This window comes from Gadus chalcogrammus, chromosome 1 (genome assembly GCF_026213295.1).
Source record: "Gadus chalcogrammus isolate NIFS_2021 chromosome 1, NIFS_Gcha_1.0, whole genome shotgun sequence".
NCBI classification, from domain to species: Eukaryota; Metazoa; Chordata; class Actinopteri; order Gadiformes; family Gadidae; genus Gadus; species Gadus chalcogrammus.
Window position 1 is genome coordinate 16,448,063 of NC_079412.1, and position 14,061 is coordinate 16,462,123.

General features: G+C 43.9%; 2 protein-coding genes across 2 annotated transcripts; one reads left to right on the forward strand and one right to left on the reverse strand.

Annotated features, from left to right (window-relative positions):
• Positions 1-1,721: 1,721 nt before the first annotated feature.
• On the forward strand, positions 1,722-11,248 carry LOC130384494 (WD repeat-containing protein 46-like). The gene is made up of 14 exons (XM_056592718.1): positions 1,722-1,823; positions 2,082-2,264; positions 2,382-2,462; positions 2,662-2,777; positions 2,862-2,949; positions 3,497-3,558; positions 3,672-3,776; positions 6,744-6,894; positions 7,152-7,387; positions 7,830-7,983; positions 8,081-8,228; positions 8,891-9,081; positions 10,065-10,178; positions 10,279-11,248. The coding sequence occupies exons 1-14, from the start codon at positions 1,770-1,772 to the stop codon at positions 10,405-10,407; spliced, it is 1,812 nt and encodes a 603-aa protein (XP_056448693.1). The 5' UTR covers positions 1,722-1,769; the 3' UTR covers positions 10,408-11,248.
• On the reverse strand, positions 9,232-13,309 carry LOC130384505 (beta-1,3-galactosyltransferase 4-like). Its single transcript, XM_056592729.1, has one exon. The coding sequence runs from the start codon at positions 12,888-12,890 to the stop codon at positions 11,769-11,771; it is 1,122 nt and encodes a 373-aa protein (XP_056448704.1). The 5' UTR covers positions 12,891-13,309; the 3' UTR covers positions 9,232-11,768.
• Positions 13,310-14,061: the final 752 nt, after the last annotated feature.

The window sequence follows — 14,061 nt, forward strand, 5'->3', positions numbered from 1 at the left end:
CTTTGTCCCTCGTCGTATCATTGTAGTTTGTGGTGAGTTGTGTCCTGTGTGTTACCTGTGTTCCCTGTGTTACCTGCGTCACCTGTGTTCTCGGTGTTCCTTGCCTTTTGCGCTAATAAATTATCCTTTACCCGAACTGTCTGCTATTAGGTCCTACCTTCTTGCCTGCCACCCGCTAACCGTGACAACATGTATCTAGATGCGTATCGGATCGTCCTATAAAGGAGAGATGCACCGCACTAATAAATAACATACAAACAAGAACCAGTGATCTCATGGAACTAATATTGCACATTACAAAAAGGCATCAACCATCACATTTTATCAATAACTTTGGTCGGTTTTTTAAACAACCAGTGGGTGGTTTATCTTTTTATTTTCCTGGGGGTTTTAGGGCTACCAATGCAGAAGAGGTGCTTGAGGTGATGGTGATTGGCTCTGTGATGGCAGCGGCCTCAATGATCTCCTGAAAGAAAACAGATAAGAAGGAATTATAACTGGGTTATATGGCCACATCTTACGTACAATATATAGTGATTATTATTTTTATATATATTTCTACCAAAAATACACTGGTTTATAAAAAGAAACAACATCACATTGATTCACCATTCTCCAGGCTAATAAGCATTTTTAAAACGAATTATTGCATTACTTGGCATGGGATTAAAGTTTATCTTCAATCTGGAGTCCCTAGAACATGGAACATATGGATATCATACGACATGAGCCCCCGGTCCACGGCCGGGCTGCGGATCCCGCGGCGTGATTATTAACATAGAAAACACTTACATTTGTGGTCTTCCATACTGTCGCATCTTTTTCGCCCGCCATCTTGCCTATAGGATTTTTCTTGATTTTCCATTTTCTCGCAAGGTATCGTGGGAGCATGTCACAACTGGAGCGTTCTCAGTTTCTTTGAGTGTGCCCATCGAAAATCTCAATTTTGAAGGAATGTTAGCCCTCCCCCTTACCCCTTACGCTACCTTTAAATGGCTTTTGGACATGGCTCCACGGTAAGTGAATGAGCAACATTTTCCTATGAGCAATGAAATTGGACAAGGCCTTGAGGTATTAATCTCGAAGAATTCTGTGTCCTTCTCTTCGGCAATACCTTTGGCAGGTGCTATTATCTTTCCCAAAGATACAAAGTGTTCCAGCAGACAAACATTTTGTAATAGTACTGCAAATACAAGTTAGCAAATACAAGTTAGCAAATACAACATTAGTGGACCATAGGCCACATAGACCATCATGTGTCAATATATCTAACAAAACTATAATCAAACAAATAATTTGAGGGGGATACAAGTCAATGAAGCAACAAAAAAAGAATAAGTAAAACATATAGCTGGCAAAAAAATGAATTGGTGAAAACTTGGTCTTTTACATTTTTGCTGCTCCTTTCTTCCCAGGGGTGCCATCCCATTGGCTGAGAAGTATTTAAGTTTAATTCAGCTTAAATACGTTTATAGGTCCTTGCGAAGCATTGTACATGCAATGACATTTGCCGTGGAATTACAAACCGTAGAGCATATTCTGTAACTGTGTGTTAAAACCGGGAAAAGGGAGAGATTAATGGTGCGATTGTTGCGAATGAGAATGAACGGGGCAAAATCATTGACCGTCCTCTGCCAGCCAGGCGCCCTCACTCCAGAACAGCAGGGGCGGCAGTGCGCCGATGACGTTGCGTGACGCCGCCTGTAAAAAAAACAAAGATGAATAATACATTGATGACGTAAAGATCTCTCTGAACATACACAATAAAGATGGCGTCGGCGGAGGTAGCGCTGAAACATACACACGTGGAGAAAAAGAAAAAGGTAATTGACAAATTTCTAACCATAATAAATGCTCCGCTAGCTATATGAGCTCCGTACATTGTCAGTTATTGATAATTTTTATACTACACCACTGAAGCGAAAGACCAAAAGTGATCTTAACATTAGCAATGGCTGCGCGTTTGAAAATGTAGGAAGCTATTTATTTAATCTTAAAGCCACTTGCGTGACTCATAACAGTGATACAGTTTCTTTCTGTGCTTATAGAAATATATGATTCCACTTTGTTTGTACCGACAGGTTTCTGAGCGTTACTGGCAGGGCTCTGGTGAGGAGAAGAAGGATGAAGCCCCGGGTGGATCTCACGTGCCGGGGGACCAGCCAGCTCCACTGGGCAGCCAAACCAACCAGCAGACCAGGGCTTCAGAGAAGAAGGAAAAATATAAAGCGGCAGGAAGACTTGGAAAGAAGGCCATAACAAGGGTCTGTCAGTCTGCGTGTGACGATCACCATTGGAATACTAGGATCATTGTGATCACATTAAAGATGTTTGTTTCGTCTCTATAGCTGGCTAATTGCTGATGTTTTTTTTGTCTTCAGAAGCCTGATCCCTTCCCAGGATCTGCACCAGTTCCTGAGGAGAAGCGGCTTAAATTCCGGAGGAAAATGAAAATTGATCAGGTAATGTCCTGTCTTTAATATTTGCACTTTGTAATGTTCTGTTGTCAATCTGTTTTGTGATTTTCAACCCATTTCAGTTATTTGAACTTCCATTCTCTATATATGGGAGGCGTCTTTATGACTGTCAGTGAATGCTGACCTCTGCTACCATCTAGGTGGACACAACCGGTCATTAATGCACAGTATTTCTGTCTTCTAGCTTCCTCAGCATCTCTCTAAGCTAAGGCGTGTTGTGGCTAGCTCACAGGCTGAGGCAGAAATTACTGAAAAGGAATCTGCCCGACACGACCAACTTCTTCTCCAAGAGGATGCTGGGTAATCTCTCTCGACGACTACAACTGATTTTGAGTCTTGGAATATGTTTTTCCCAACGGTGATTTGACCCTCTATTTACTCTAGTTTTCTAGAAGGAGATGAAGATGAGGACACGTGTACCATCTCCCAAGAGGATATTGCTGATGCTGTGGATATAACGGCTGGAGCCAAGGTTGGGCGCCGTACATCATTGCAGCCATCAGAATGTCATGTCATGTGTTCTATTGAACGTCAGTTAATTAATGTTGCCGATGGCACTGTGACTTTGCCTTCAAAAATTCCTTAAATTGTGCAAGCTCACCACTTCGCCTCGATATATTGTTCTTGAACTAGCCTGGCATGAACAGCCAGTCTCTAACACTCAGTTATCTGAGTTAACCGAGCAATGTAGATGGTGATGAAACAGAGCAGTGCTGTTAAAGATTTTATAGAATTGCTTAATTATAATATTTGTGCTGCGTTGGGGATTGTTAGACGTAATGGTGACGTTTTTTAAGACTGTTTACTCTGGAAAAAATGAATGTGTTTCGCTATAACTATCTGGATTTAGCATCCGACTGGCTGAAGCTCATCCAGATGCAAAGTAAGGTTCTCTGACGCCACCCCTCATCAAAGACGGTATCCAGTCTTCATGAGCGAGGCAAATACGTGCTGGCTGTGTTAGGCTATCTGTGTGTCATGAACACTTTTCATTCAGCTAATTTTCTTCTCCTTTCTAGTATTTTAATCTAAACCTATCCCAGTTTGGGCCTTATCGTTTGGATTACAGCAAGACTGGACGGTTGGTATTAACGACTTTAAGCATGAAACAAGTTATGAAGTTATTTGAGTTGTTTGGTAGATATTTGTACATTAATCCTGTTTTCCCTGTTGTGCTATTTGTTCTGTTTGCAGCCAACTGTTACTGGGTGGGAGGAGGGGGCATGTGGCCTGCCTGGACTGGCAGACTAAACAGCTGCTGTGTGAGATCAACGTGATGGAGACTGTCAATGATGTGAAGTAAGTCTGTCTTATAGAGCTGGCCCCAAATATTCAGATGAACCAAACTGTTCTTTGTTAGTGTTTATTAGGGATGCACCGATTGTGAAATTCTGGGCCGATACAGATGTTTAAAATAGCAATTTGGCCGATGCCGATACCGATGTTTTTGTTGTTATTTATTCCCCCTTTTGTGCAAGGGAAACAAACCCTAACCCCCCACGCAGACACACACCTCGTATACACGCACACACATTGACACAGGGAGAGGCTTTTATGATTTGTGTGAAATCAATCTGTTTATTTCAACAACTGCGCCATCAACATTCAACATCAAAATTATTTCAACATGGGCTTAGGCAGATAGGCCTACATGCGCCGAAACAGATCGCTATTTATTTTACTGAACACAGCCTGCATGACGGTGAACTAGACACGTCTTTAGCATTTGGAAACTATGGCCAAAAAAATAACTTCATACGGTGTCTTTTTAAATTTTTATGTTTCCAGCATTCGTAGTATTGATCAGCTGAAAAATAGTCCGCCAAAGACGTTGACGTCGGTTAGCAACCGAGGACGCTTGTGGAGTGATACGACCGAAAAAAACGCCCGCGTGCATGTGTGGTTTGTTTACAAAGAAAAGTGAAAGAAAATGTCTGTCATGTGGGAGTATTTCACTGCCTCGGAGAACGATCAGCGATATGCTTGTAAGTTTGTAAGACATGTTCCAGTGACATTTCAAGAGGAGGAAGCATTAAACATGTAAACATCGGCCACTGCCATCGGTGGATGTCATGAACCTGACCTAGCCTGGATCCGCCCGCCTACGTACTTCCGTTCGATTTTCATTTCCCTTCAGTACTACCCCTGGGTTTGCGGTATATTCACGGGTTTTCTCCGGCCCAATTTTGCCGGTCCAATCAGCAAATAGAGGGAGTGGCTCAGAACAATGACGTTGAGGGTGTGCGCTAGTTTGAGTTGTAGTCAAACGTTAGTGATTGATTATGGCAGATCGTTTAGTTTTAAACTCCAACAAACACCCGCCTTCAAGTGAGTTAACATTTGTCAATGGAGAGGGGCCAGACTCTGTGCAAATGAAATGAAGTAAAAGAGTCTGGTAGGACAAGGCTCAACCTGGGGCCTCTACGAATTCTCTTATTTGTATAGGAGATTTCCCTTCCTAACGAGATGACCCGGAAGTTCTTGGAGGAGAGGTGGTTTGATTTCTTAAAATGCTTAGGAAAGGAGCCTTGATGCGTCCTTTAACCCTCCTTTAGCATTGGTTACTCCTGAGCAACTTTTACGAAATGAAAGGAGATGGTGGTATCCTATAATCCTTTATGGCGGTAATATTTATTGCAACATGCCACCGACGAAGTTGACCGTCTCTACGTGAAGACGCAGTAAAGCAGAAGAGAAGAAAATACAATTGATGAACATGGATAAAAATTCCAGAAACATATTATTTGAATCGAAATTAATTCATTTATTGCTGGTTATTAAGCACACAATATACACCGTTAGAAAGTAAAATGCAGACTATACATTTAAGAGACTACTCGGGGCAGTTAATTTCAACATCAACATAAGTTGAGCCTTTCTTTTTTTTTTCGCATGTGAATTGGGATTCAAGTGGCCTAAAATATTCCGGTTGGCCAATTCCGACCTAAATTATTGTCAGTGTTGGCGACATCCTGATTGAAATCAATACGTCAAGAACGAATGGTTCGAAAGAGCGCTTGTTGTAGTCCAACTTCAGAAAACTGTAGTTCCACGCTAGAGGCGCTGGAGGTCAGCAATACTCACGCAATGATGTCGGTTAGGAAAAGCTGAGTCGAATTCATTTTAAACAGTGCCGTCTTTTCCTTTGTTTGAAAGGAAGCACCTTTTCATCTCTCCATGACCCAATGACGTTTTCCACAAAGCTTAAGCAATGGAGGCATAAAGGTTAGGAGATTTGACTATTCGGCAGCAGTTTGGCAGCTCCGGCGGGGGGAGCTCGGCGGCAGTCCCGCAGAGAAAGAGATTGTACCCCCGGAGATGAGCTGCCGCCGAGTTCCCCCCTACGGAGCTGCTCGTCCGCTGGTCCACAAAATCTTAGCTATGCTTTGATTGGAGGGGAGTAGGGAAGTGGGAGGTAATATTCAACTGTGCCTCCTTCCTACGTAGGAGGAGGCGCCGCAACTGACTAGCTCGTTTGGTAACTGTAGGCGGGGTACTTTCAGAAATGCATATCTCACAATCATGTACAGACTTTCTTCAAAGTTTGTATGGGCGTGGGTTAGGAGTGGGAAAAATAATTGATTCTCGCTAGAACGATTCTGTCTCGATGCAGATAAATTAATAATCAGTTATTATTATTTATTTATTTTTTTGCCTGCTGCAACATTCTGTTTGCCAGAAAGGGATATTTTTTGTAATTTTCATTTTCATATTCGTGACAAAAGATTTCTCTCATAAAATATTAGATTAGTTAATTAATCTGTTGATGACTTTAATGATCATCACAAAAGTAGGAAGTGATTAGCAAACTCTTGAGCATCCCAGATGTATATATGTATTTTGGAAAATCATGCATGGGAAATAATTGTTGGAAAAAAATTGTTGCATCGATAATCGCTTCAGAATCGAATCGTTGACCTCATAATCGGAATCGAATCGTGAGGTGCCAAGAGATTCCCACCCCTAGTGTGGGAGCACCAAAGACCCAAAACAACACCCCAAATCCCAGGAAAAGTGTTGTTTTCATATGTCCCCTTTAAATGATGTGCATGTTTACATTGTTTATTCCATTTAGACTTTTGTTTAAATCCCTTCACTTGATTTAAGCCATTTAACGTTTCTTTATGTCTTAATCTATGTGGCTTTATTAAAAAATATTTTCAACCTCACTTTATACTACAGCACTCACCGCATTTTCTGCAGGAAATGCATTTATTAGTTTGCTTTGTTATTGCATCAAATGTTTTTTTATATCCTTCAATCCAGATGGCTCCATAGCGAGGCTATGTATGCGGTGGCACAGAAGAAATGGCTGTACATCTATGACTCCAGTGGAATCGAGCTTCATTGTATACGAAAATTCAACGATGTTCTTCGCATGCAATTTCTCCCGTACCACTTTTTGTTAGCCACAGCGGTAAGTTCACATAAGAAAATATAAAAACACAAAGACTACCATTGGGTCATTAATTCAGCATCTCTATACGCCAACCTCTTCACTTTGAACTGAAAGTGTTGTGGGTTGTTGTATTTTTTACATACAGTCCCCAGTCAGTTCAGTGAATTAAATCTCATGGGCTATATTCAATCAATACTATATAGCTGACTCAAATAAGGCCACCCATATGGGCTTTTCCTGCTTTCATCAAGCCATCCATTGGTTTGTGTCTCTAGAGCGCAACAGGCTTCCTGCAGTACTTGGACGTGTCCGTTGGGAAGGAGGTGGCGGCCGTGGGCACCAAAGCAGGCCGGCTGGACGTCATGTGCCAGAATCCTCAGAATGCGATCATCCACCTGGGCCATTCTAACGGCACCGTCACCCTCTGGTCCCCCAATCAGAAGGAAGCGATCGTCAAGATGCTCTGTCACCATGGTGGTGTACGCTCCGTCGCTGTGGACAAGACTGGCACGTACGTAAAAATAAAAATGTATCTCTTTAGGGCAAGATACTTGTTCCTTCATAAGCTTTCGGCACAACTATATCAGACTGCAACAATACTGTGACATCTAGCCAACAATATTTAAATTTACAGTAAAACCCGGGATAATTTGATCAAAAGCACACTCTTGCTCCTTAAGTGTAAAAGGTTAAGGGGACACGAAGACGACCTTTTTTTATAGATGCATATATGAATGGGCTTGGGCTAGTAAAACTAGCCAGGCTTTAATTCAAAATACCAACCCTAAGTTGTTTATCATTTGAAGCTTGTCTCAAGCTGACTTCAGCCTTGCAGCAGTGTACATCTGGTTAGAGAATTCCAGCCCTGCGTTTGTATTATTCTTACCATGTGTGACTTCCATTGTTGGCCACTAGAGAGCAGCCTTCTCAGTTGTTTCCTGTGCCTCCCTTAGTTATATGGTGACGTCGGGCATGGACAAAAAGCTGAAGGTTTTTGACCTCAGGTCCTTCAAGCCCTTTCAGTCCTACTTCCTGCCTGCCGGGGCCTCCTCCCTGGCTCTGAGCCACAGGGGACTGCTGTCGGCCGCCACTGGAGACATTGTCCAGGTCACTTTTAACATCTTTCATAATGGGTTTTTGTATGCATGGAGTTTTAATTTTTTTATTCAAGATGTATTAATGTCATGTTTTAATGTCCTCGCAGGTCTACAGAGACGTATGGAATACACCAGTGAAAAAGCCCTACATGGCACACAAAGTGCACGGAGCGGTGTGGGGCCTCCACTTCTGTCCCTATGAGGATGTCCTTGGGGTGGGCCATGGAGAGGGCTTCACCAGTATGCTGGTGCCAGGTCTGCAGTGAAGCCACAACACTACAACACAGTCCCTGATGTTCAAAATATTGGTTGTACTCTGAATGTGAAATCAACCGGATATGGTTGGCTTCTTCATGCATTGTTTGTGGTAGACACCTTCTGTTGCTGAAATAAGTGAACCAGTACAGTACGTTATTTGGGCTGCAGTTATACTGTGTGGATATCCGAGTCCCTGATAAACAGGAAATGGCTGTTTTCCTGTGGGAGGCTGGTTCAACATAGGTTGAACCAGCCGTTTTGGTGATGGTCTATGTGCCCCGATAATTGACTGCACCTCAGTTGAGTCCAGAGTCCAATCAACCGGACTCGGGCCATGCGAGTCTGCTTTAACCAGCCATCATCCACACCCTCCAGACACAGATTATGTATCTAATGTAGAGCAGGTGATGACGCCCAATAGATTAGGCAAGTAACCTGGAATTGGTTTATGGTTGACTAGCCACCTGCTGATTATGTGTTTCTGAGAGCGCTTTGCTTCTTAAAAATAATAATTGAAGGAGGGGAGCTGTCAAATTCTGTCTGTCTAACCACATTTCCCATGTCGGTTAAAGGTTTTTGTTGTGAACCACAGTCACCACCTTATCAACTATGCTGCCTCTGTCAACAATAACTAACATAAGGATACGTGCGTTGTTTAGGTGCTGGTGAGCCCAACTTTGATGGGCTGGACTCGAACCCATACCGAAGTGCCAAACAACGGCAAGAATGGGAGGTCAAGGCCCTGTTGGAGAAGATACAGCCAGAGCTGATATCCCTCGATCCAGGAAAGCTGAGCCAAGTGGACTACGCCACGTTCAAGCAGAAGCATCAGGACAAAGTCAAACTCCTGGTCAGTAACTCGCTGTATGCAGTGTTGGAGTAACGGAATGCATGTACCGGCGTTACGTATTCAGAATACAAATTATAACTAACTATTCCGTTAGAATTTAAATTCTTGGTATTTAGAATACAGTTAAATTGTTGAAATCAATGGATTACATGACGATACTTCTGTTTCACAAGTTTATTCGTGCTTTCACACTAACAGCATTTAGTGCGCACTAAACAAGTTTGGTCCCTTGGTTTGGTACATTTGCGTTGGTGTGAATACAACCACCTCACTTCGATGCGAACCAAATCAGCCGGCCTAGACCTCGCTGAACAGCTGGTCTCGGTTCGCATCCAAACGAACCCTGGTACGGTTCGCTTGAGATGTGAAAGTGAACGCACCTCAGTCCGATCCACTTCCAAAAAGCATACACCCCTTTGGACGTACCAGGCACCTGCTCAGCCATTCACATTATGGGAATTATTGTCTGATTAGCAGCAACTCCAAGACTAGCAGCATATTGTCAGACCGTCGGGTGAAAATGAGTCATGGCTCAAGCCTCAACATGGAGTCAGCACCAGGATGAGGGAGGAGTTCGAACGGTTCACAACTGTATGAATCAAATCAATATCACGAGTGCAGCCCGCTGGATAGCCATGATTATTTACTTTCACAGACGTACACAAACATACCCTTAGTCTTTGTTCCTCTACAGCAAATTATATAATATAGTGCACTTTCAGGGAGACGTGGGCCTAACACATTCAGCCAGTTTGAACAGAAGAACACACCAGAATAGGTCTATTTAGTAAGCAGGATTTGATTCCGCATTCCTACACTTATAAAATGCAATTCAATGTGGAAGTACTCCAAGTATTCAGAATACGATACGGAATATATTACATTTTTGGGTATGTATGGATACATTTTTAAAAGTATCCTACCCAACACTGGATGTATGTGTGAAATAATTGATGTGTTCTAAACTCTGTTACCATACCTAGGGCTACGACCCACTTGCCAGAGATAAGTTCAAGCCCCGCATGAGGAAGAAGGGCAGAAGTTCCACTGGAGGGGTTATAAGGCGCAAGAATCAAGTGGCTCACGAAGACAAGAGAGTAAGTAGTTCACAATGCTGTTCAGATGCTGTTCATCCATCTGTACATTCTCAACTGCTTGCTGAATATTCATATTTATTTATGTCCCGCGTCTACACAGGAGATCATCATTACAACTTTGAAGGAAAAGGCAGAGTCTGCAAAGGAAAGGAAGAAAAAAAACAATGGGCAAACATCTGCTGTGCAGAGATCTGCTCTGGACCGATTCAAGAAACGGGCGGCCCCGTGAGGTCCAGCGGACGGAGTCACCGTTCGACTTTCCATGAAGGGCGGGTTCGCATTCTTGTCTTCCCACTCGAGACTGTACAATATGCCGCTTGTTCTCGCAAGGACTGTTCATCGCTGTCGCTCATGTAGACATGGTTCTTATGGGTGCAAAAGTTCCAACTCTTCAACTAGGTCCCCTGTCTAACCCAAAGCCACTTCATTGATTCCACAAACCATTTAGTTATTTTCTGTCTTGCTTCAGGAAAGTATGTAACCACATGGCTCGAAGGGTAAATTCGCACACTCTGCTGCCATTTAGTCAAGATGATTGCCAGATGAGTTATTTGTACTGCATCACTTTTTTTTTTTTTTTTGAGAACAATGTGATTGTGATGCAGATAATTAAAAGATTCTCATGAAGCAAGGACTTCTTGTACAGGCAGATTCAAGTTCAGCGAACCTTCCAACCATTGCATCCATAAATAAACATTCACATCCTGTTTTTAAAAGCACTTTCAAGTACAGCGAAAGAGAACATGTTTATTGAGGGCGTTCAATTCCTGAGGGTTTTTAGTGACTCAATTCTTCTCCAATACCAAAACGGAAGTAAATAATTAGTCTCGAAATAATATTAAACACAAATTCGTTCTTCAAAGTCGAGATTGAACAAGTCTGGCGGTTAATTCTTAACCATTTCCCCTCCAAATAAACACTTTCATGCATTGACTAGGACTTTCTGTGTTTCATAGGCCTACTATAAGGAAATTGCCTATCATGTAGGCAAGTTTTATGACACCGTCACTACCCAATTTTATTTTGGAATTCAAATAGGCTAAGTAATGAGGGAAATAATCGTAATTGCGTCGATGCCCTGCCTTCTAGATGTGACTAAATATAGAGGTATATTGAGTTGGGCTTGCTGTGTCTGCATGCATTTGATAATAGATAAGACTTATCTCCTTATCCGTGTTTTAAGCAGTTAAAAGATACAACTGGACCTGTGAAGTAGCCCCCTTTGGAAGCTATGAGCTCTTTATATCTGCATGTTGTCAGGCCTACTGTTTCGAAATCTATGGTAGGCTATGGCGTTTGAAGCTACACTGATCAGTGCCAACAAGCTTGTGACTAAAACTACACTACTTAGTTTAGCCGGACGAGATAGAACACCGCCAAAAAAAAATAGGCTACGGTTAAAGTTAATTTAGTTAATTTATTTTTGCAATTCAAGTTATAAAAAATAAAGTTTGATTTTCTTAGTGCAGTAAGTAGGCCTACTTTATTTTGGCAGCCAACTATTTGGTTGTGCTATTCACAGTAGGCCTACGCGAGATAAAGCCCTGCATCCAACATGTATTCTACGCAATTCTCTCCCAAGTCACACGTTCACAGCCCCTGCTCGATGCCCAAAGCGTTCCCAATCAGGGCCCGGAGTTTGCAGACCCCCAGAGAGGCGCGCACACTTATCCAAGAGCAGGGGTTTGGCGAATGGATGTCCGCCCAGTAACCCAGCATCTCCCTCGGTGCGATGTGGTGGACGGACACCATGGTCTGGTAACAGCACCGGCCGTAGGGGACTGCCGGTCCGCCCGAGAAGAGAGGACAATGGGAGGGCAGCACCCCGGCCGTACGGGCACACAGCCCCACGAACACATCCTCGGGTGGCAGAGGCGTGGACAGGGGGGAGGCGGCGGCTGCCAGGGACACTTTGAGGAGCGCGGAGCGGGATAGTACGTATGCCGTTCCGCTGCAGTAGTCTGGAAAGACGGGGGGAGGGTATGCTCCGGCGGGGAGATAGTGCTTGCTGTCCGGGTCCCTGTCCGGAGCCACATGGAGATGCACCCGGCCTAGGTAGAGGTCTCCTTGTTCGTACGGATTGCGGCTCCTGTTAAGGTAGTGAAGAAGTGCGCTCGGATTGAACAACACGTCGTCATCCACTTTGGCCATGAAGTGAGCCTGGGGGCAGAACCGGCGTGCCCATCCCAGCATCGACAGGGTCTTCAGGGTGAGGTTGGAATACGTGTCCTCGAAGCGCCCCTGGATCAGGTCTCCTCTTAGCCGTGCCTCCTCCACCAACAGCTTAGCCAGTCCCCGGTCCAGAACCACACCCACAATAAACAGGGTCATCACCCGGAGGCCTCTCACCTCGACCTCCCCACCCCAGGTGTCCCTGATGGCCTGGCGGGCTTGCTGATTCCTGGGCGCAGAGGCCACTATGGTTATAAGGTATGGTTTCGCACGTTGGCAGACGAGGGGACTCGGCATGAGCAAGAACTCCTCTGGTCTGGTCGGGGGGACGCTCTTGGGCGGGATAATCCTGCCCTGCGATGCCTCCACCAATGTGTCCATGTTCATGGAGGTGACCCATAACTCGATGGAATCGACGAAGAGCAGAGCGACGAGGGCGCACACCACTAGCGCCAAACAGATGAAAGGCAAAATCCCAAACCTGCTCCATCGTTTCCCAAATCGCGTGAACCTGAACATCCAAAGCCCCCGTCCGACCATGACTGCCCGGCGAACTCCACGATGCGAGGCAGGGCTCCAGAGAAGACGTTGTGGACGGAGCTCAGCCTCCCTCTCGGTCCGGTGCACGCAAATACAACGCTAATGTTCAATCGTCCCCCCCTCGTGTCTCTGCATTGCAGCGTTTGGTTACCCTTTAAAGAGAAGAGGACGGTGGTGGTAGCGGGCGCACTGCTGCTGCTGCATCACTGTGCAGAAGTGCAATAAAACAAGGCAATAAACAGTCGAAAAAATGGATGTAGCCGCCCCAAGCTATAGCCTAGTATGCCATTAGTTTCACTCTGGCATTTGAATAGGCTGAATATTGACAAAAGAACCGACTATGCTGTAGAAATAGAGCAATGGATAATTTATTTATTTTATTTAGGTCAAAAGCGGTAGCCTATCAGAGTTCGTCACGCTCGCAGCCTACATGATGGCCTATGTGACGGGAAATTAGAAAATACATTTGTGCATGCCGTTGGTTTATGAGATGTTGATCTAGCCTATTCATCTCGTTTCCATGCGCATTCACCCCGCGACAGAGTGCCCAGGACGGGATGCCCCTGAGCGCTATGGGCGGGATATTCTGGTTTAATAATCTGTATTTCATATATTGTGGATGAGTTCTGGGTCTGGAACATCTCTGTATCAAGCTAAACTGAAGCTGCAACAAAGGGAGACACAACGACAGCAGTAGCGGTTCCGAAGAACGACCAGTTCTCCTTCAAGCAAAATCGTGTCCCCCTTAATGTCGAGTTTAAAAAATTGTTTATGATTTTTTTTTTGTGTGTGTGTGCAAATGATCGTACACCGACGTATAATGATGCATCGATGTTCATTGCAATCTAAAAATATTTTTTCATAATTAAAATTAAAAAATATACTTTAATTTCATTAAAGTTGCAATCAATCAAATGTAATTATAACCAATTCAGTGTCATTGCAATATACTTTACTGAGGGGTGTTCCACATGTCTGCAGTGGTAAATTATACGTTATTCTAACCTGTATAGAACAGATGGATTAACATTACCATTAACCGTATTAATGGAAAAAAGGACCCTTTTCTAAAAATCCCTAGCCAAAGAACTACTGACGTTGATTAAACAGGTCTCAAGGTCCCCGAAACTGACCCCAGCCGATGTTATCAGGTAAACTCAGCATACCTGCA

Bases quoted from the DNA above. Each gene is read 5' to 3' on its own strand.
- LOC130384494 (XM_056592718.1), top strand. From the start codon at position 1,770: ATGGCGTCGGCGGAGGTAGCGCTGAAACATACACACGTGGAGAAAAAG. The intron at 1,824-2,081 runs GTAATTGACAAA...TTGTACCGACAG, and splicing joins ACGTGGAGAAAAAGAAAAAG to GTTTCTGAGCGTTACTGGCA. The intron at 10,179-10,278 runs GTAAGTAGTTCA...GCGTCTACACAG, and splicing joins TGGCTCACGAAGACAAGAGA to GAGATCATCATTACAACTTT.
- LOC130384505 (XM_056592729.1), bottom strand. From the start codon at position 12,890: ATGGTCGGACGGGGGCTTTGGATGTTCAGGTTCACGCGATTTGGGAAA.